The sequence below is a fragment of the Falco rusticolus genome, chromosome 1 (assembly GCF_015220075.1).
Source record: "Falco rusticolus isolate bFalRus1 chromosome 1, bFalRus1.pri, whole genome shotgun sequence".
In the NCBI taxonomy this organism is placed as follows: Eukaryota; Metazoa; Chordata; class Aves; order Falconiformes; family Falconidae; genus Falco; species Falco rusticolus.
Window position 1 is genome coordinate 102,801,294 of NC_051187.1, and position 22,490 is coordinate 102,823,783.

At 41.2% G+C, this 22,490-nt stretch overlaps 1 protein-coding gene across 2 annotated transcripts in view; it reads right to left on the reverse strand.

Moving 5' to 3' along the window:
• The window catches only part of MOB1B (MOB kinase activator 1B), a 44,644-nt gene that overhangs the window by 17,664 nt on the left and 4,490 nt on the right, over positions 1-22,490 (reverse strand). For both annotated transcript variants that reach the window (XM_037392303.1, XM_037392314.1), the window contains exon 2: positions 4,360-4,526. In XM_037392303.1, coding sequence (XP_037248200.1) covers positions 4,360-4,526 — 167 coding nt within the window. The remainder of the gene's footprint in view (positions 1-4,359; positions 4,527-22,490) is intronic.

Genomic DNA, 22,490 nt, shown 5'->3' on the forward strand with positions numbered 1-22,490 from the left:
AACTCAAACCATTCTGTGATTCTACAAATATAGTTCAACCCCCCTGCCACAGGCAGGGACACCTCCCACCAGCCCAGGCTGCTCCCAGCCCCATCCAGCCTGGCCTTGAGCACTGCCAGGGATGGGGCACCCACAGCTGCTCTGGGCAGCCTGGGCCAGCGAAGTGAAGAATTTTCTTCCTAATATCTAAAACTCCCCTCTTTCAGCTTAAAGCTGTTCCCCCATGCCTTATCGCTACAGGCATTTCTTCCTAATACCCGATCTAAATGCACCCCCTTTTAGTTATGTTATGGTCAAATGCTACATGTGTGGAAGATGGGTACAGAAGTCATGACATAGGAATAGTCACAGTGCCAAGCAACTTCTGCTCCTTAGATTAACAATTAATTTCCACAAATCGGTATTTAAGCCACAATGTTTCCTCATTATAAACTATCCTTAAGAGTCTTGTGCTGGGGGTTTATGGCTTAAGTTTTGTTACATGTTTGGGAAAGCAGCTCTCTTCGCCAAACCTTTGTCTTTTTTTATATGGTCTACAGCTGAATTACTGAAATAAAAGACCAACAGTTAGCATATCTAAATACTCCCATAGTTCTTACTACGTTAAGTAGGTGCTTAATTACTTAGAACTCTTCGAAAGCAAAGCTCTTCTTCAATAACCTAACCACAGGTTCTGTTCTTAGGAACTGTCAAGAGTTTATAAAATCCACTTTACCTCCCCTCAATGAATGGTCCCCCTTGCGTTTGTTGGGGAGCACAGCACATTACCACGGCACCAATATGTAAATATAACTTTTCAAAATGTCTTTCAGACAATCGATGTCATGAGTAAAAATTGAAAGGTGACCAATATTAAAATTAAAAACTAGGAAATAAAATTTTAAGTAGGCTGGGTTAAATTCTTATACCTAAGTGCATGATGTGGTTCCAGAATAAGTTTTACTACATATTCCTGACTCCCTTATCCTGTAACAGTTACTGCAAATTCTGCTTCTAGATGAACCCAAGTAGTACAAGCATACAGGAACTTAAAAGATTTTTGAGACTAGCTTTGGTATTCTTATTTATCCATTTTTATGAATCGGTGAAATTCAGCTATCACATAAAAACCCAAATCAAGTGTGGTAGAGTTCAATTCCTTCCATTCAACCACAGCGCTTTGCAAATTTTAACTATTCCACCGACCGAATCACGTCTGCAGAGCTAGTCCTCAGGGTGAGAAAACAGTGCACAGGTTTGCCTGGGCTCAGCATCACTTAAAACTTAATTTACTCCAGTGCTACCTACATTATGCCTGCGATTCAATGTGCCAGTGACAAACTGCTTCTTTATTGAGACAGATTTCAAGAATACTCAAACTCCCTTAGGAGCAGTACTGACAGTCCAATCATGTCACCAAACAGCCATTACTCAATTTGGCATTCAGGTGAAAGCTCTTCAGTCTAAGCCAACAGGGAAAGAGTTCTCCTGTGACTGCTCTCTGCAGTTGTCACACATATTTGTCTTAAATTAAAAAAAAATTAGCTTAATTAGTTTAAAAAAATGAGTTGAAACAACAGTTACCACTTGCAACACTGAACAGTCTCATACAACTGATCTGCAGGACACTGGAATTAACACCAACAACACACTCCTCTCAATTGGGTGCCATGGCAAAGAGAAGCCAGCATAACACTTAGTAGCCTAACCAGATTTGTGTTCCTTGCTTAAACTTTATTACAGAGATACCCAGTTTTATGTAATGAAATAGAGATCGACATCCTAAATGCAGGCACCAGCAGATATCCCTTACTGTGAAATTAACTGATGGCTGAAGGGAAGGAAGGATTAAATACTGCAGCTCCCCTCACTAATTTTTCCACAGAATAAATATCAAAGATTACACAAACGTTATGGCAGCAAGTTACAGCTACTGTTCAGCAGATGCAGGATATGAGCTAAAACTGTGTCCTGCAACTTCCCAGGTATAAAAAAAGGGAAGCAAATAAAAACTGGTAAGGCAAGCACCTAGCACAACTCATGTCCAGCAACAAAAATCTGTTGAGTGGGTTTCTTTTTTTTTCTCCTGCACAGCAAAAGCAACATCAGGAAAGGATAAAAAAGTTACAGAGGTTCAGGAGGACTCCTAAAGCTTGTTCGGGTGGGGGAAGAGGCAGTTAATGAAGGCAGCAAGAAGTGGTTATAAACAGCCCTCGTTTCTTAAGCATACGCAAGAACTGATAATTAAGTTTCCAGTCCCTGCTCCCAGTAGAAACCACAGCCCAATGTTTGCTTCAAGGCAAGCATGTTCAAAAAACCCACACAGACTTCAACAAGATGACTGATTATTGTGAATCCCACACTTGCAAGCCTCAAAAGGCCATAAGACACCATCCATCCATCCAAGCCAGCAGCATGTGACAAGCAAGAAAAATGTAAGGACCTCCTTTCCAGCTTGTGTAGAGCTGTATGGGGTCTCCACATATTTTCATTTCCTCCTTTTACTTATTGTTCTTAAGTTTTGAGGGCTTAGATTATTTTTTCGAAGTGCTTTTCTACTCAAAGAAGTGCATACTGTCTTGTGTTGTATTGCGAAGATACGGGCAAGATGCACTTTTGAAATTATTTTTTAGTATTTTCACATCAAGGAGATTTCAAAATCAAACTCAAAACAAACCACTTATACACTTCTCACCTTTTTTTATTTTGAATACATATTTGAAAAACCTACATATACATCAACTCGTTACGATCAAACATTAGTAAGGCTAAGAGTTGAGCAAGAAGCGGAAGAGCAGAGCCCATTCGGTCCTGTGCTCTCGCTACTGTGAAGGGCAAAACCAGTGACATTAAGTTACACATTTGATTTCCTTTTTAGATCTCTCCATCAACAGAAGGGGCTCAAATCTACCATGAACTGGTACTAGGTGTGGGAGAGAGATGCTGTAAATGAAGGGAACACATAATGAGTTCATCGCTTCTAGACAAAAAAATTAAACATTTAAAACCCCACTTTGCTGCAGGAAGCAGGAAAGAAGACCATTTCATTACAAAACGCAGCTGCTGACAAAAGACTGGGAGCTGCCTTTTGCCACCCAGCTAATTTAGCAGTCAAGTCATTTGGGAAGGGAAAAACACCACTGCCACACAGGAAATAAGAGACATGGAGTGAAGGAGCCACCAAAAGGGAAGGATGCCAGCAACAGATGAAGCATCTTTAGTAATGCTTACTCATAAAAATGGGCTGGCTTTTTTTCTAGACAGTTTTGCAATACAGCATTAACAAACTTTTATAAAGAATGGTGCCAGCAGTGGCAAGTCATATATCAGAGCACTGTGTGGCTAATTGGGAAGCGGAAGGTTGAAGCCAGTATGACAGTTTCACTTCCCAAACACGTCAAAGAGCAAGAAGAAATAGACAGAACCACACAAACAATTAGAAGACATTTATCTTGAGCATAATTTATACTGCATTGCAGTGCATAATCAATACCGTACAATCAGGGAAGCATGCCAAGCCAAAGACACAAAAAGATGATGAAATACCCAGACACAGGGGCAGCCAAAACCCTGCACGGGCTAAGGAGCATGATAGGCCTTGGGTTAATCCATTCTTTAGGAGCAGAAGGCAGGCAGCAAATTCATGCAGCAGGGAGAGGAAGGAGGAGGAAACATGGTCAAGCAATCAGAAAACACTAATTTTGGCATCATTGTTTGGCCTGACCTAGCATGAAAGCAGAGCTAGGACAAAGAGCTTTAGGGGAAGTTAAAATAATGACATCAGAGACTTACCAGAGCAAAGGCTCACAACTCAGTAGAAACAAAAGGAATTAACTTTAGGAAAATTACAAAGATCAATCTCTGGGTTTGTTACAGGCACAAGGAAAGCCAGGCCATTCGTGTGACTGTAGTCTCTAGCACCTTTTATACCTGGGCCCTCATGCTTAACTAAATTAAGGTTTTACACTTAGCATGTAGAGGCTTGACTATACCGCTGGGTTACAACCCTAGCTGAGAAAGAACTAGAGTAAACATATTGAGGTGGCACTGACAGGCTACTTTCTAAAAACAGTAGTGACATTCCTACTTCAGCACTTGTTTGTGATCAAGTGCTCAAACTGTAACCACTAAAAATAAGAATTCTTTTGTTAACAGGAACATATTTTTGGCACAAGGAGATTAAGGAATTTTTGTTCTCTGTGAGATGCTCTGCATCTATCAGTTCTAAATGATACGACATTCACCTCTCCCAACAGCAACAGAGTGGTGCGTGCAGGACAGAAGAGCCTAGCCCACTAGAAAGGGGCACACAGTTGTCCTCCCACAAGTGTCAGGCCACATTCAGCAACCCCCTTACGAAAAAAAGGTGAGCCGACTTACTGTTAACTGCAACCCATTCATTTAAGTCTTCACCCTCTGGAAGCATAACGGCCATCCGGAGGTTACCACTTCCAAGCGTGGCTTCGGCATGTTTTAGCAGCTCATACTGGTGAGACCCCTCTGGAATATTCTTCTTTGGTTTGAAGGTTTTGGAAGAGCGACTACCACTGCAGAAGGGAGAGGAAATACTTAGAAAACTTGTGGAAAGGAAAGGGAATAAGAAAGGAGCGGAGAAGTCACACTTACACATGGAATTACCATTAAATACTATCCCCACGCCCGTATTTTCATGTCAAAAAAGGGTATTTAACAAGAACTGGGATGCACAAGTTAACAGGTGCTTTGACTTTTTTGTTTTAAACAGTTAAACGATTCTCCACTACCCTGCCTTCTCATCTGCTCACCCTACTGTTAAGCCAGCCAGATAATTGGGAACACTCAGACTCCCTTCCCTCTCTCAGCAAAATGGATTGCAGGCAAGACAAGACAAACAGTATCTCCTTCCCCAGAATCTGGACAGCCACATATCCATGACAGCAGCCCTGCCAAATGGAAATCTTTACTCTGAACAGTCATAAAGCTTGTTATGGTAATGAAAGTCACTATTTATTTAACCAAAAAAACCCCATGGTTTTTTTCCAACACCCAACTTTATGAGACATGAAATGTCAGCACACCTGTGCAAGTGTAATAAGAAGATAGGGACAACCTGTTCAGATCCCTGTCTTTTCAAATCAGATATGATGTGCTAAATAGTTACTATTAATTCCTCAAAACCAAACTGCTGTTATTTAGGAAGGCATATTTTCTGCAGAACTAGCCAATTCAGAATAATATCTTAGCTACCAATAAAATAACTTTTCCAGTATCTGGTATTGTGTAGGAACTTAATTTTCACAATACAGTTGCTAAAAAATACATGAAGACGTTAGCTGAAGGCTGATACAATTCCCCATTTCCCACAAACTTTCTACGTCATTTTCCCCTGGTTTCACAGCATACAGACCTTTCAGCCTAACAGTTAGGTGAGAAATAAGGATGACAACTTTTACAACTTTCATGTAATTTTCTTACATATAATTTTGTTAGAAAAACATGGACTCACTTAGGGAAAAAGTTAAGACATTTGAATTTAAAATTATGGCAGTGAGCCTGGATGACACATTAACCCCTAACATGTCAGAAACATGACATGTAAAATTAAATATTTGCAGTAAAGTGTCAAATGAGCCAATATTTGTGAATGTTTTAGTGTATGAGCTGAAAAAAGATTTCTGTCAAGAGTGGAAAACTGAACTCTAAATTCCAATGAAAGCAAGTAGAAAGATGTGAAAGCCAGACAGCAGAATTTTCACGACAAGTATTATGCAGTTCTCACTTCTTTATATATAAAAAGACTTTAGCAACTTTTCACCATCTCTACAGGACCAAACAGAATATTTGTTAGTGGTGCACAAGGGTTCTCCTCAGCTCACTAAATATTTAATGATTGAACGATTAGGGTTAATGATTGATGATTAGGGTTGTAAGCTTATCTTTGGGGAAATGCAAGTGACAGCTACCTGTCACACAGAAGCACTCTGAGAAACTTCATTCTGCATCTCATTTTGCCCACCACACCACAGTACAGCCATCAACAAAAAATTAACAAAGATCACTTCTTTCTACAATCCTGAATGCCAACAGCTCTATCAGAGACAGTGTGCACCAAAGAACACAACAAAAATTGTTCTTTCCAAAACACGAGAGGTGACTGAGAACATGCCAGTTGCCAAGCGTACGATGAAACTACCTAACAGTTCAGTAAGTCTCAGTTTAGACTTGAACAAGAGCAATGGAAGAAGAAAACACAGTGAAACTAGGCATAAATAATGAGCTCCCCAACATTCCTCTGGGCAGATAACGACTCTGCAGGTGCATCTTTGGGTATTGCACAGATCCCACAAGTCCGGCTGGTTAGAGATTTACATGGTCCTAATCAAAGGAGGAAGAGCAGCATCCTCCCCCTTCCAAAGTCCTCCAGTGTAATCCTGTTTTCTAACCTTTGTAAAGCAGCACTTGGCTGGACTAATGGGCATCGTGGCATGATCCAGGTGAACAGGCCTTGTACACTCACACAGGTACCAAAACCATACTAATGCAGTCAGGTACTAAATGCAACCAAGAGCCAGAAGTAGGAAGTGGAAACATACAGCTCCCATATCCTCTCTTATGGGACACTTCTTAACATGCACCCAGCCATTTGCATTTCACCCCGAGCAAGGACACCAGATTTCAATCTTAAATAAAGTAATTGCCTCCCAGTGGGATCAAGAAGCTTCTGTGGATCAGGGAGTTCCCTTCACCTCCCACTCCTCCAGCCACCTGCACTTGTTGCCAGGCCAGGTTCAAACCAACTCTGAAGAAAAAGCAACTGAAAAAAACACTGAACAAAAAAAAACCCAAATCTTTTAACTGGCTCCTTGAGTAGACCCAAGTTTTTCTCTTCAGGAATATACTACCCACTTTATAGCCACTATGCCAACACAGGGGGTAAAAATTCAACTTAAAATATCTAGCCATTGCTTTGGTTTGTGGCGGCATGGACAGGGCTGACGCAAGGGAATATTCACAACAACTGAAGAGCTAGAGAGACTGGTATCGTTACCTTTCCATGCACGTCAGTGTAAGCTGAAGGAAAAACAGCACACACTAAACACAAGCACAGCACTTCCTAACATGCTCACAAGATTTTGTTCTTATTCCATTTAACTAGATCATGAAGAAAACCAACTCCTAATACTTTCATGAAAAGCAAACCAAAGGTTTCCACAGACTTACTGCCACAAGAGCTCAAGTCACCCATTCATCATAAATGGCAAGGTAAAGAAAGAGATTCCCTCCCCTCGCCCACTGCTTACATAGAATCCCCAATTCCTAACACTCAAGTCCTCCTTTCACTGTGTTTCAAAACCTAACCTACATCAGCTTCTCCTTCACAATACTATCATTTTCATGTAATAATGAAGACTGAAAAACTTAACTACTGTAACTGGTCTGGTGCAGCCGCCCAAGGCAAAATCTACAAGCTCATTACAGACCTACTGCTTTGTGCATGGAGCTCCCCAAGCATGATGAGGAAAGCTCTACCCAGACAGAGACAGCACTCACCAAGAGGACTGAGATCACGAAGGACAGCATCCCACTAACAGCTTCAGTACAAAATCTTTGCTCAGGAGGAGCATACAGCATAGAAACATACAAAGCAGTAACTGGGAAAAGGTTATGAAATAACTAAACCAATAAATTGTTTGAATTTTATCAAAAAGGGTAAGCCAGCAGAAGGGATGAGGGTTCAAGAACAAGGCACAAGGGAAGCATGGTGAAGGAACTGCCTTAATAAAAATATTTATTTTGAGAAAACTCTGGGTAGGAATTCAGTCCCTATCCACCCCAGACTGTTATCCTGCCAGATAACAAACCAAGTCATTGCAGATCTGCCGAATACCCAGCAGAGATCTTCTATGGTCAAGGAAGCGGAGACTGCACAACACATTGGATTATCATTAGGTATCACTTAATCCCTGCTACCCTCTTCCCAGAAGCAGAGGGCTTCTTCACATGAGCTGGCAAAAGCTGTAACAGAATACACAATGGTATGGTCTCATCAGCTATCTAAATAAGGCATTCCATATTTGCCTCCACTACCTTTCTGATCACTACTTCTCAAACTCAGCACAGCCATCCTGAGAGCAGGAAACTGTCTCACACAAAAGGCAGGCAGGCATCCAAAAGGAAAACTAATAAGGATAAACGCAGGCTGCTAGTCATCGTGTGCTATGGAAATATCTGCAATTTTGGCACAAAATTACCAGAATGCCATGCATCTATGCAGTTTACCATATGTGATACCAGTTAACTGCACGCACGGCCGTGCACTCCTTGATACAAACAGAAGTTCAGGGACTCAACAACCTAATACAGGTTCTCTAAGCCAAAACCCTTACAGGACACATTTTCTCTTGGGAAGTCTAGTTACAAGTGCTGCTGCAAACGTTATTTCAACTACCTCGTCAGTTCAGAAGCTCTCCTATTCTTTAATAAAAAAACACCATCATTTATTTACGCCTTAGCACTTGTCAGTTAACTACCTCTTCAAATGGTTACCTATGTAATCCTGCTCCCTCCCTAAACCCCGACCACAGCAGCATGTTGCTCCTGCTGCCCTACGCTATGATTCCCAACACTGGGCTGAAGCGATCTGAAAAGCCAGAATAAGTAATATTTTTCTTCCTATTATGTCAATCTGTTACATGTGACAGATTTAGACAGTTGTGTTCTTCCAGGTCTATTTCCTCAACTCCTTGAACTTCAGACAAAAAAGTAACTTTACAGGCCTGGCTGGTGGCCAACGATACATACAATAATAGATGTCTTGATCAAAAGTATGACACTTTATTTTCACCTACATTCCGTAACAGAATTAGCTATATCTGTGAGCCATTTCTCTGGAGATTTTAAAAGGCTCTGAGCTAGTATGCAACACCTGCCTTTCCCTGCCAAGAGTCTCTGAACTCTCCTTCAGTTTCAAAATATCATATTAATGCAGAAGTGAAAGGGGACGGAGAAGCCCTCAGCAATACCGCACCGAAGATCCCATATAAAAAGGTCATGAAATGGGGAACAGATTGCATCACCCCCTCTATTTGTCACAACCAATTTCTAGTTTTTCAAGAAGAACCGACTTCTCAAAGAATTCTTGCAATTCCAAGGACGTTTTGCTCCCTTCACTCCCACATCCAATATTTCTAGCAAATTATGCCCTTCTATTTTTATAGGTAAGTACAGCTACAGCAGTGCCAGATGCAGTCCGACCCAGCACTAAATCTGGAAATGTGTTTAAAGGGATTGACTCACTGTGCCAGGATGAGCGTGGCAGCCTGGCCAGGAAGCCACACCGCCAAGCCGCAGGAGTGGCGTCCCACTCTCGCAAGCCCACACACTGCTTGGCCTCGCAAAGACGTCACAACCTGCTTGTAAGCAAGAACACAGCATTTCCTCCAAAGCTGTAATTTTGATCAAGTCATCTGCTGACAGGGAGGGTTTTTAATAACACGGATTCTGCAGGCTGTTCTGTCTTAGGTTAGCAAGATGACATTTACAGAAGAAAGGAGAAGTTTCAGGCGTCCTGCTTACACCACGCTTCCCAAGCTGCCTCAGCAGCCCACTTCAGCTTCAAACACGGCACTGGCAGATCTTTTACAATCAAAGCAGCTAAATATCCAGTCTAAACTCTTGATACACTTCTTGTTAACTGCAGGGAAGAAGCCACTTAAACCTTTGCGCCCCTAAGAGAAGCACTTTGGCTGGCCTGGCTTAGACCTCCTCAAACCCAAGTGCAGTCTTTCAGTGGAGCGGTCTACCTATTTCTGTGAAGTCTGCTGCGTATCCAGGGAAGCTTGAATTAAACCAGAAAAGTTCAGGCTCCTTATGCACAAAACTTAAGGCTTCACAGCTTGTTTTTACCACAGAACTAACCTCAAGCTCTTACCTACTGTTGTGTCTAACATGGCTCAAACTGACAAGAAAAAACCCTTGCCCTGAATCCATTGTGCTTCACAACCAAACATATGGATGCAGACGTAAGCCCAAATCCTGCCAGACTGCAACCTACCCGTTTTGCAGCAGCACCGCAACCTAAACCACTGAAATACTGACAGTGCTCCGAAGTCTTCCTCAAATTCCTCAAGTAAACAAAACCAGAGCATGTTATCCCATAATTCACTAACAATTCATTACAGCATCTCCAACTAATGCAGTACTTATAAAGCACGCGATTGCTACACCATTGGCAAAATGGAAGGAGAAAAGGAGACACCATCCTGAAGAAGATGTGAGAATCTGAAAAACTTTTTTTTTTCCCCTCTGAACACCTACTTGCACATCACATACTAAACTGACATCTTTTACAAGAAATCAACATTTTAAGATACCACAAGCATTCAACTTCCACAGCAAGTACAGAGAGCACTGCTCCTCCAAACTGTTGCAAGCTAACTGCAGGCTCAAGAACACAGTGCTGCAAGCAGTGTAAATCATGTCATATGGGGCTCACCAGTGGACTGTTTTAACAAACATTAGAAAGGACAGAAACTTGCCCTGGGGAAAAATAAATAGAAAATGCTGCAGTGGCACCATTTTCAGGACACACCTGCCACCTATATTCTTCTAACTGGTATATAATGCTGAGGCCTTGGGATATTATCTTTCTTTCCTTGGGGGAAGGTGCAAGTAACTTACTTCTGCAAGTGCAGCTATACCACTCAGCGTCTCTCACAAGTGTTCACCACCACAGTCCAACTGAAATAAGCCCTTCAAAATCTTTGAAAGTGCTCAAGAGATTCTGAAAAAGTCAAACTCAAGACAGCACACAGAACATTTACCTGGGGCATGGAAACTTTTCATATTTCAGCTCCTGCGTTTTCATCTTCAAAGGCCTTTGCAAGTATTAATTAATTCTCACAAAGTATCTTTGAAGTAGGCTTCATTAGCGTCTTGTTAGACACCGGGAAACTGAGGCAGCAGCTCATTGCCAAAGGCCAACAAGTAAATTTATCAGATAAGTTCCCAAGTTTTAGTTCTGTATCTCCTTGTCTCTTTCCTCCTCCTGCACCTCTTTTTAAACCCCAATACGCAGAAAACTGTTAAGACTAGAACCAAATTCCAGAAAAGCAAACATTTCAAGCCTTCAAACAATAATATAGGGTTCAAATGAGAACACCCTGCTGAGAATAGATACAACAGAGTATGACCATGTTAGTTTCCAATAGTTAACATAGAAAGTTAAAAAAAAAACCCTCAGGCTCCTTTTTGGAAATTAATCAATAGCTGCAGTATTTAAATGCATTTTCCCTGTGACAATCACAACATCAGAAGGACAGCAGGTAAAATTAAGCTGTACGTGTTCAAAATCTGCACTGACAAGATTTAACTTGAGCCCTTCTATTTATAAAACTGCACAGTCACAACATCTCTGTTCTGAAGAGAGATGGTGTGCAAGCCAGGCATTACTTTCTTACAATACCAAAAATACAATTATTTCCCAGTCACTTTTCTGCTCATTAAAATAAGCTTGTCTCAGCCAGTTCACTTTAATTGGGAGGTAACAAATTCAATGTAAGAACTGGGGAAGCAAGCATTCCACAACCTCGTGTACCTTTGATGTACCACCATGCAGGGGGTCTAAAGACAAATCCAGTAACCACCAATTTAGGACAGAGAAAGACAACAGCCAAGGAAGCTTTAATCCCACGCGCAGAGGTTACAGGTGCAATGGGCCAGCGAAGCAAGAGCTTCTGCCATGCTCAGGGGGCAGGAGGAGAAATCCCAGAGCCCAGCTATTCAAGAGCTATACTCCATTTTTCAAATGCTGTTACTCCCCAATACTGCTTCCCATGAAGATGACTATGAGACTCATTGAACAGCACAGGCTAATGGTCTGAAATGAGGCATGGTGCTATCAGTCCAGCCAATTCAAATTCAGAAGACCTGTGTGCTCCGCGGCAGTCCAATACTGGGTTACAACTCAACATTTAAGAGGAATCTGAAATCTCAGCACACAAGCTGATAGGTCCCACCTTGAAAAACGTCCCTCTGTGTAAACTTTTTCAGATATAGTCGCTGCATTATTCTGAACACTAATAAAAATAACATACTTCTAAAGACCGCTCCCATCTAACAAAAGTAACTTTCACAAATATTAAGCCGTAAAAAGTGTAATTCTCTGCACATGGAAGGAAACAGACTCTGCCAAGATCACTTAACTAATCAAAGCAGCCCGTCTGGGAAAGAGTTAAGAACTGCCAACTCCTTACACAACATAGCTTTGCTCCCAAAAGGTAAGCAGTGGTTACAAAGCAATTCCAGACCCAGGATTTTTGTTTTGCTTTGTCTCTTTTGTTTTTCTTAAGGAAGAATCAGTTGCACTGACTTGAAAAATTTCCACACACATGATCATTCCTATAGGAGCAGAATACACCTTGTTTATTGTTTATATACTCTATTGGAGGAAACAGTAACTGAAAATATTAGATTAAGGGCACAAGCTTCCCATTGTAGCTAGTATGAGATACAATAATAACCTAAATTGTCTGCTACACCTAGAGTAAGTCACTGAAAGCAGAAATATTGAAGTTAAAAACGGTGAAAGTAAGGATGCCCAAGAAATGATTCTTCCCAAAGCTAACACTGCACATGGTAAGCAAAAGGCCTCAGCTTTTTAAGGAATGTCTTTGTGTGATGAACTCACCTACTGCCTGCCCAAGCCAAAGCCAGTTGCCAAGGCTACAAAAGACCGGTACCATGCTTTACAACCCAAGGAGCTGGAGCCAAGTTACTTCTCTCCAGATTTCAGCATGCTCCTTCAGGAAAGCTGTGTGGGGCACCTTCAGGAATGAGTACTCGATTCTGCCAAAGTAAAAATTGGGCTTCCATATATTTCTGTGCAAATCCATCCCTGCCATGTTCCCACAGTGGCTCCTGCTTGCTCCAGAACGGTGCTGCTTCCTGTGCTAAGCTGTCCTTTCAGCCAGCGGACTCCCTGTTGCAAGGGAGGGAGCCTGCCTCCCATCTCCCACCGCCCCACACCCTGGCCACCCCCGCTGTGGGTCAGGGTCCCCTGCGAGCCAGGCACAGGGGTGGGTCAGGGAGAGCGGCTGCAGCCCCTGCTCTGCTCAGCTCCCCATCCTGCAGGTGCTCAGCACACCAAAGCTGCCTACAGCACCTGCCTCCCTGCCCATGCCTGCAGTACTTGTCTTCCAAACCCCAGGTCCTTGAGCTTAGCAGCTTGACAAGAAATTCAGCTTTAAAAAATAAATAAATCCCACGGTAACAGATACAAAACGCAACTTTCCACAAAAGACAAGGTGTGCTTTCAGGCAAGGTGTGCTTTCACATGAGAGAGGAAGGAAAAAAGCCTAGTTTCAAACACCATGTCTTTAAGTATTGAACATCATGCTTCAAAAAAAAAAAAAAAGCCACCATCAAACATGAACCAAAAAGTTTCCTCATCTGAAAAAGTATCACAGACCAGGGGAATTTAAAACAATGCCCTTATCTTTAATCACGGGGAATGGACAATGATGGCAATACAACACAGGTTACTCCTAAAAGAAGAGCTTCTTCAAATATCTGGAAATAGAATAAACACAAATCCAGACAAAACCCCAAACCCCACTCTTTTCAGTTAAATACCATCATCTGTCCTCCCTCATCCCACCCTTTTTCTTTGCTACACCATACAGTACATTCAATTTTCTGCAGACTTTTCCACGGAGTATGCTTCTCAAGGGGCACAGTGTCCATTATCACCATCACAGATTTTACATAGCACCTCCCTTCTAGTACTGACTGTGAAATGGGTGGGTTTAAAAGATTCTGAATTCCCTACCCAGCAAGGCAGGGGCTAAAATCTGGCTTTCCCTTCTCAGAAAAACAGCTGTCTTCCTAGACTGAAGTTCCACACAGAATGGTAAGAGAAAAGGCAGATGAAAAAGTCTCATCTCATCAATAGCTCCTAAATACACATATCATTATACACAAGACTCTACATGTAAAAGAGCAGAAGTTTATCAGATGATTCACATCCAGTAAGAAGAAAATTATTTAAGGTAGCCTTAAGGAATGATTTTTTTGCTTTTGCTCATCCCAATCATCACCACCCAGTGTTGAAAGCTGCTGTAACATGTACATGTCCACATTCTTAAAATAAATTTTTTTCTTCTATACATACACATTTTAGAGTCAGTGGAGTCAACCAAATGTGGGATTTGCCCAGCAGAAGTCAGATGCTCTTATGTGCACCATAACACAGCTAAAGACAAATTTTGCTGGCTGAGCGATGACTAGAGGACAGGTGACTGGCCCTTGGAAAATGGCCATTTCACTCTTCCCTCTGACACATGCCCTCACTCACTCTGCAGCAGCACGCTTTGTGCCAAACCCCGAAAGACATTAGGTGGCCACAGAACATTTTCTAGTCAAGCCAGGCACCTCTGCTTTCCTGTCTCTCTTCCACCAGTTTTCCATCTGGGAGTTCAAAACGTGCCTGTAAACAAGGGGGAGGTGTTGTGCTACACCACTGACGTCTACTACAACACCACCCAGGCAGGTCGCAATGGTGTTCCTGCCGTTCACCCCGCTGGATGCAACCCTTCTCCCAAGTAATCACAATTCCTAATGCGAGGAACAAGTAAGAGTCTAGAACACCATCCTCTAACCAGGAAATCATCATCACTTTGCTATGCTTACACGCAAAATAAATTCCCTTGTTTTATTCACAGCATGTTCATTTAATACACTTTCATCTCCTGGAAAATCCGCAAAATAAACAAAGCAAGTCACAGTTGCCCTCAGTGGATACTACCAGAGCTCTGCCTGTGCACTCAAAAACACAATTAAACTAATTCCCAGAGCAGCCAACAGTTGCGGAAATGACTCAACTTCTCAAGCGTTGTCTTCTGTAGGCCTAACAGCAATGCTGGGCAAAGAGAGGGACAAGCCAGAGTTACGAAAAGCAGCGCACAAGAGAATCCATCAGAGAAAAACTGAAGGTGAAAGAAGAAAGGAGTGCACATTCGGCTAAGCCCTATTGATTTGCAGAGACAAGCCGGCAAACAGGCAGACAGCAGAGGAACTGGAACACAGCTGTGGTACAAAATCTGCAGCCTCCCAACAGGCTCACTGTGCGTGTTTCAGCAATGCCGCCCCACTACTGCTCACAGGTTTCTTCACAGACTTTTTCAAGAGCTTTAAGACCACCGAACATCCCTTGAAACAAGTTTTCACGCCAATTTGCAAGAGGCAGGCTTTTAGCAAAGACCAAAGTATCTCTGCATGTTCTCCCCTTGACATCCACCTGAAATCCTGTTACATGAGAGGAATCAAGATTATCCAGAATGTTTTGCTGCATGCTCCCACTGACTACCTTGAGGCAAATGCAATGCTGTCTTCACTCACAAAATTTCTGTCTTATTACAAACAGAGGTCAGATTTTTAAGAAAGCAGAGGACCGGTCTTGGCTGGTTTTCTGGGGTTCTTTCAATCAGATCCAGGTTCCCCAACTATTTGAATACTAACACCTACCATGTACATACACACACCCCCATGGAATTGTATGGCATAATCAAAACCAGATTTATTTCTGGAGATTCTAATATCCTAATATTCATGTACTACTACTTTAAAAGAGCAGGCGACTAACAGCTTTGAAGGTGGTAAACACTAAGTATTCCTTCCTCTCCAATTACTTTGATTTTTCCTACGGACCACTGAGATGGCATTTAGTATCTTCACCATTTCAGTCACTAATAAAGCTCTCTGCAAACTTAACAGCACTGTTTTCCCACTAATGTTCCCCTCTTTTCTCAGGAAACCCTTATTTCTGTCAATTAGCATTAGCTCACTTAAAAGGGAGGGCACAGCACTAATTCAAACAGAAGTTAGAACTTCACCTAGTTATGCTTCAAAGTTTAGTTTCCACGGAGGTTCAGACCTCAGTTTAGTGCATGAATGTACCTAATAAATCATTCAGTAGACTTAGCTACACTTCTTTTGTAAAACTTACCCTTTCCCATAGACAAAACTTGGCACTAAAATGCCATTTGAACACTTACTTCTGCTGTATGTGAGTGCATGGCGCATTTTCCTTTGAAGGAAGAGGACTCTGTGAAGTTGTGAATAGTAGACTACTGAAAAAAGCTCGAAGGTTGCTGACAAGGATGGCATATGTACCCTGCAGCAAGGACCGCTGCAGGCGAACTCCAGCCCCTGAGAATGCAGTTCTGCCCCGTGGCAAGCAAATTCTGAAACAACAGAGTCAAATGCCTGTGACAGACAATGACGCATGCCACACTTGTTATCAAAAGCATACCTATGCACTCCATACCCATCGAAACCTGTAGAAAGACCCATCCCTGTGAAGTCTGCAGCCCAAACCATCTTAGTCTTCCTCTTTTAGATGCATAATGAGGACACAGAACCAAAAAGCAAATCTGGGGAAGAAGCATGTTTGCGTATTTTCGAGAAATTGTTAAAACCTGTCACTCGGATGTTTCCAAGAAAATGTTATGTTCTAAAGGAAAACAATTACGCAGAGGGAAAATGCTCAGTAACACATGTGGGAGTAAGGATGACACAGCACATGTTATGCAGACGTGCAGAAACATGAAAAGCAGTATTAGAAAACTCAAACGTCATGCAGAACATAAGGAAACAGAACAATATTTTTTCTTCTTTTTAAGAAGGAAGCAGTAACATTCAAGTCCTGGCCTGGCAATCCAAGTGAATACCAACAAGAGAGGGAAACAAATCAACCACAGAATGATAGTATCCACAATCAGAATCAAACCTAGGAAGTACCATTATGGACACAACTAAGCAAATTATAAAAGAAATACAAGGAAATACATAAAGCTGCAAGTCCGGGTTATTTCTTTCAACAAGACATCTGACTGTGTTTAAAAGAAAAGATATTGGAAACGTTAATAAAGAAAGAAGGTTTACTAAAACATTTAAGTAGGCATGAAGGAGTTCAAGATCTTTCAACCAGTAACTGAAACTACCAGGAAGTGGCCTGGAGAGCTCCAGCTTGCCCGGGGCAGCCTTGCACACTGCCATTCTACAAAGCATCACCGGTTTGTGGGGCAAGAGGAAAGAGGGAGGCATGTCAAATAAATAAAACAGGTGATTAACAGGGTTTGCCTACCTATGATTTCTTTACTGTAGTACTTTTTCGATTTGATAAAACAAGGATAAAAGTGTCCCATGCAAAAGGTATATACTACTTTCCACTGCAAACTTTTCCTCCTGCCTCAGAGATTTCCTTACATTCAACTGAATTTTCTTTATGCTTTTGCATTACTAATGCCATCTGCATCCTAAACCGAATCTGCTTTAAATCTATTTAAAGGATAGTCACATCCTTTAAATACCTTTAAAAAAGTACGAAGCAGAGCTTTTCAGAAAGTGATCTACACACCGCTGAGGATGATGAATTGCAGCAATAAAAGCCTGGCTCTAATATCAAATTAGATCCTTACTTATACACCAAATATAGTGCTTGGAGAACATGCCTCAGAACATGGATGGTTTCCCAAAATGCTGCTTTATGAATGACTACAGCAAATCTAGTCACCCAACCTATCACAGCAGGCCATTAAAAAAAAAACCAACCAAACAAACAAAAAACACTAAACAGTTTAATACAGTCTTCATTCCTTTCAAACACAATAAAAAGAAAAATCTATTAATGCGTTTAGGAAAAAGGCAAAGTTTAAAAAAAGGAGAAACAACTAAACTTTATTGGGGGAGGAGTCACTTTAACACTTTATAATAGGCTGTCTTTTATTGTAACCCCCACGCAAAACAGGCTGATGATATGAACACGGCCAACAAGAAAAACTTGGCAACTTCCCAACACAAAAACCTCAAAGCATGTGGGTAAGATTACACTTACACTTTGATTAATAGCTAAAACGGGGTCTGAATTCAGGAAATAACAGTACAATTATTGAAGGCAAGAAATAACACCAAGAATAACAGGAAGAAGAAATGGACAGGAGGCAGTAATGAATAATCTAACAGCTTTCCAAAAATACACTGCATTATCTCATCACCAAGTATTTCTTACACATTCCCCATACTTAATACAATCTTGTATGTGCTATATGTAACTACCTGCAGTAAAATTTGCTTATATCTTGCAAAGTATCTTATCAGGGAAATCTACCTGTCTGAAGCACCTGAGCGGGAACAATAACTCCTATGTACACAGGAGAACATTTCTTTTGAAACAGTTTAAGTTTGTGCATTTGACAACTGAGTCCGCAGTCCGTTTAACTGTTCTATGTTTTATTTAAATATATGGATTTTTCCCCTTTTCCACTCACATTGCAACAAGAAATTTTAAGAAGAGTTGTCAACCACAGAAGTTAATAATATGGCATTAGAGATGCTTTATTTTTTGTAAAACTTCCACTTCAGCATTAGAAAAAGCAGTATTTTGTTGCCACAAAGTATGGTAAGTAAAAGACACAGTAATGCCATTTTGATTCCTGGATCCAGAAAGCTCAGCAAGTCTCTAAAACAATTACTCCATTCAACCAAAACAAGGACCGTGCTACTGAAGTTGGTAAAAATGCAATTAAAATACCAGCTACCGAAACAAAATACGGGTTATTTTATTAAGGTCAACATAGAAACCCAAATAATCGTTATTTAGATAGAAATAATTTCTGTATCAAAAATCAAATGTCTTAGTTTTTAGCAGAAGAGGAATTTACCAAAGCTTACTTAAGCTCATAAAGAAAGGAACTGGAGAAAGTCAACAAATCCAGGCATTATAAGTTCTTATCTGCAAGATGTTCTTCACTGAGGAAGGGTTTATAATTTTCTATGTCAGGACTGCTGCTATCGCTAGGACACAAGCAATTAACTCTGGAGGTCAGCTACCGTATTTAAAGATGAAGTGCAATGATAGACAACAAAAAACAAAACAAAAAAGCAAAACAAAAAAACCCCACCAAATACATGGAAAAGAAGCAAAACTTCAAATAAAACTCAGCTGAAATATGGGTAGGATCACAGGAGGTATGTAAGAATAACAAAAGGAATGGGTTCCTGCCAAATAACAGCTGTGAACTGGAGAAGGAAGTGAGGAGAGGGTGAACAAGATAGAACCATCTTCACATAAAAAAAACAAAACAAACAACAAAAAAAAACCAACAGTGGGAAGTTTGGGACAAGAAGCTAAGGCTGCAGCTGGATTTCAGTATGAATGGGAAAAGACAACAAAGGAAGAAAGACCATTTACATTTGCAAGATATATCAGAGCAACCAAATTTGATCTTTTGAAGTACAAGGTCTGAATGGACCACAAAGCTGCACCTTATCCTTAGCTTTCTCCTGAAGCAAAACACAAAAAAGGCAAGAGGGGAGTAAGTTTTGTTCACTTGGAAGTACTGCTTTTAAAAGTTTCAAGATATATTTGCAAGGAAAAAACTATCACCTCATGCATTCACAGTGGGGGACTGCCTTTTTATTAACACATTACCATCTCATACGCATGAATTTACTGTCTGCTGACTCAGGCTACGTATTTGAAATGGGAAGCAAAGACTTGAATTAAGCAGAACACATCTGAGATGCACAACGCATTTTACTACACTGCACAAAAACTGGGTATCAGGTCCTGGAAGGACGTACCTACTAAGAAGAAGTTAGTTCAAACTTATTATCAACGTCCCAGTTTAAGATGCACAGATGTATGTCTCTCCAGACAACCAATCCCCAGCTCTCATTCCCTTCTTTCAAATTCCTTCCCCAAAATATTAACCCAGGCAACAGTGCCCTGGGAAGGCATTCGACACACAACACACAGACCAACCACCCTGCTGGCTCTGGGAACTTATGTGAAAAATCATAAAGTGAACTTTGTGGTTACTTCTTTATGATCTGCTTTAAATTGATCCAGAAGAGCTGCACACACATGGGTTTAGATAACCTATTCAGAATGTACTGTAACTCTGGAGGGACATTTGTAGCACACTGCTCATTTTTAAAATTCAGTGTTATTTCCTTCCAGAAGAGGTAAATGCAACAGATTACTTTTAAGTTTTCAGGGCTCTCTCTGTCCAGAGGAAGAAATTTTCTTGCTCTTAGATGTCACATAGAGAGTCCAAAAAGGACCTCTCCAGTTTTTCTTCCCAAACGCTTTTAAGCGTCTTTCACCTATGCTGACCTTCCCAACAGGACTGCGTGGCCCTTCACCACCAGTACAAGTATGTCCATCACAACCTCTCATCAGTAACATTTACATATCATGCAGCAGGTGAAATCACAACACTGACAGCCAGCATGACACTAACACCCCAGAAGTGCTATGAAAGTGAAAGGGAAGGAAATGCTATGTTTAAAAAAGCATCGTACAAAGAGATGACAAAGCAAACCACTGGATCCTGATAATTCCTTGTCATGAAATGTACAGGCTATAAAAATTTTAAAGTCTGTGAAAAGCAATTAAATTATATTCAGTTACAGGTGAAAACAGGTTCTCCAGCATTTGAATACATAACCCACAATCTCACTCCCTGTGTACTTTAAAAAAAAAAGACAAAAGCCAAACAGCAAGTTCATTCTCAAATCTAATAGGAAGTGGCTTTGTTTACAAATGCTAAAAGCCTCACAAGGCATATCCTGTGGTTTAGGTCGATTGGTGGGTCAAAAACTTATTGATAGCTTTGGCAGCAATAACTTTCTTATTGCTTACTATGGAAGACAAAGTGGCTTAATTAAATGCAGCTATTTACAGCTTCATTGCATCAGCCTTGGGCATGAAAACATTACCACACTCGCAACTCTTAAGCCACTCCTCAGTGGACAAATGCTTCTAATATGTCATCATTTTTCAAACAAGATAAAAAAGACTACGTATCTTTCAGGACACATACAGCATAAGATGCAACTGTGACCCCAGGGCTGTCCTTAACCATGGCTGCCTGTTGCCAAGAGGCCCTAAATCCAGAGACTTAACAGAAAATTATTGAAGGCTTTTGGCACCTTTTCAAGATTAAAAACTGAGCTGCACAAATCATCCCCTGAAAGCGATCCTTATTCCACCACGGTTCTTGTCTGACAAATGTAAATAGCTAATTGCATAGGTTCACTCACATTGCAAACACAAAGAGAGAAGGACAAACAAGCGAAAACAATTCTGGCATAAAAGCAAACAATTAGGAAGCAATTAAGACCGGACATCACTGTGATGTAGTAAACACAACTTTCACACTGAACAATGCCTTTCTTCGGGGGTTTGGGGTGGGTTTTTTTTTCATTCCAAGGAAGCATCTACAAACGTGTAAATGTGCCAGTCAGTCGCTTTAACCATTACATATTCCCCAAAACAGAGTATTAGCAGCAAAATTTTTTTTCAAATGCAATTCCAATCTCAGACATCTTACAGCCTGAGCTGGTCTGCACAGCTGTAACTCCAAGGCAAACTCGTTCTTTCTGAAATAAAAGCCAGGCAGCAGCAAAAACCACTTTGCATCTTTCCACCTCCAACCTTACTTACTGGTAAGACAGCAGCACTCCTGCATTGCTGGCTACAGTTTATTTCTGCTTCATCGTATGCTTGCTTGATCAGCTACTTTTTGAAAGCGCACGCAAATTTACCACCACAAGCAGACGTTTCATCAAACTCATCAAGAAAAAACCAAGTCACCGGCAGGAATGGCAAGAACTCAGCTACCTGAACAGGTTGCAACGCACACCCAAGGCCCAGTGAAGTCTGAAGGACAGGGCTGGTGACACAGCTGAGCTCACCGACTGCCGGTTTGCACAGAAAAAGGAAGAAGCCTCCTCCCTGTCTTTTGCCACATCCAGGTACTCCTGCTGCTTCCATTATTCCAACACCATGTCTGATGTCACTACACAATGATACCAAGCACCTAAATCAGCAAAAAACTAATCACACCAAAAAGGAATTAATTGCTTTCTGCTGGTTTAGCTTCCTCAACCAGCTCATTAGAAGGATGAGAAGTGCCTCAGTAAGCTTTAAGCCTATCAGCAAACTACACCCTAACACACTGCTTGGGGGTCTTCAGGGAAGATAAATGAGGGAAGCAGAGTGACAAGCACTTTGAAAGGCCTTTTTCAAGAAAGCTCGAGAATTTTAGAATTAATCGTACCACTGGCAGCACAAGGGACAGCACTTATGGACACGGTTTAGTGGTGGGCTTGGCAGTGCCAGGTTAATGGTTGGACTCTATGATCTTAAAGGTCTTTTACAACCTAAACGAATCTATGAGTGCCTCTATGTCAATTTTCCATTGCTATGGTTTCCGGAAGCTTTCTGTTCCTTGGTACTCCCTTCCTTGAAAGCAAGACCAGCTGCCAGCCCAGGGGCAAATCTTTTGACAGCAAGTCTTTCAAAACAGGAATTAAACACAGAGTTAACACTACAAGTGAAATGACGTGCTTCAACAACATTAAACACGAATTTCAGGTAAAAGCATGTATTTCCACAGCCAATAGTTAAATGAATCATAGAATCGTTTAAATTGAAAAAGACCCTCAAGATCATGGAGTCCAATCAT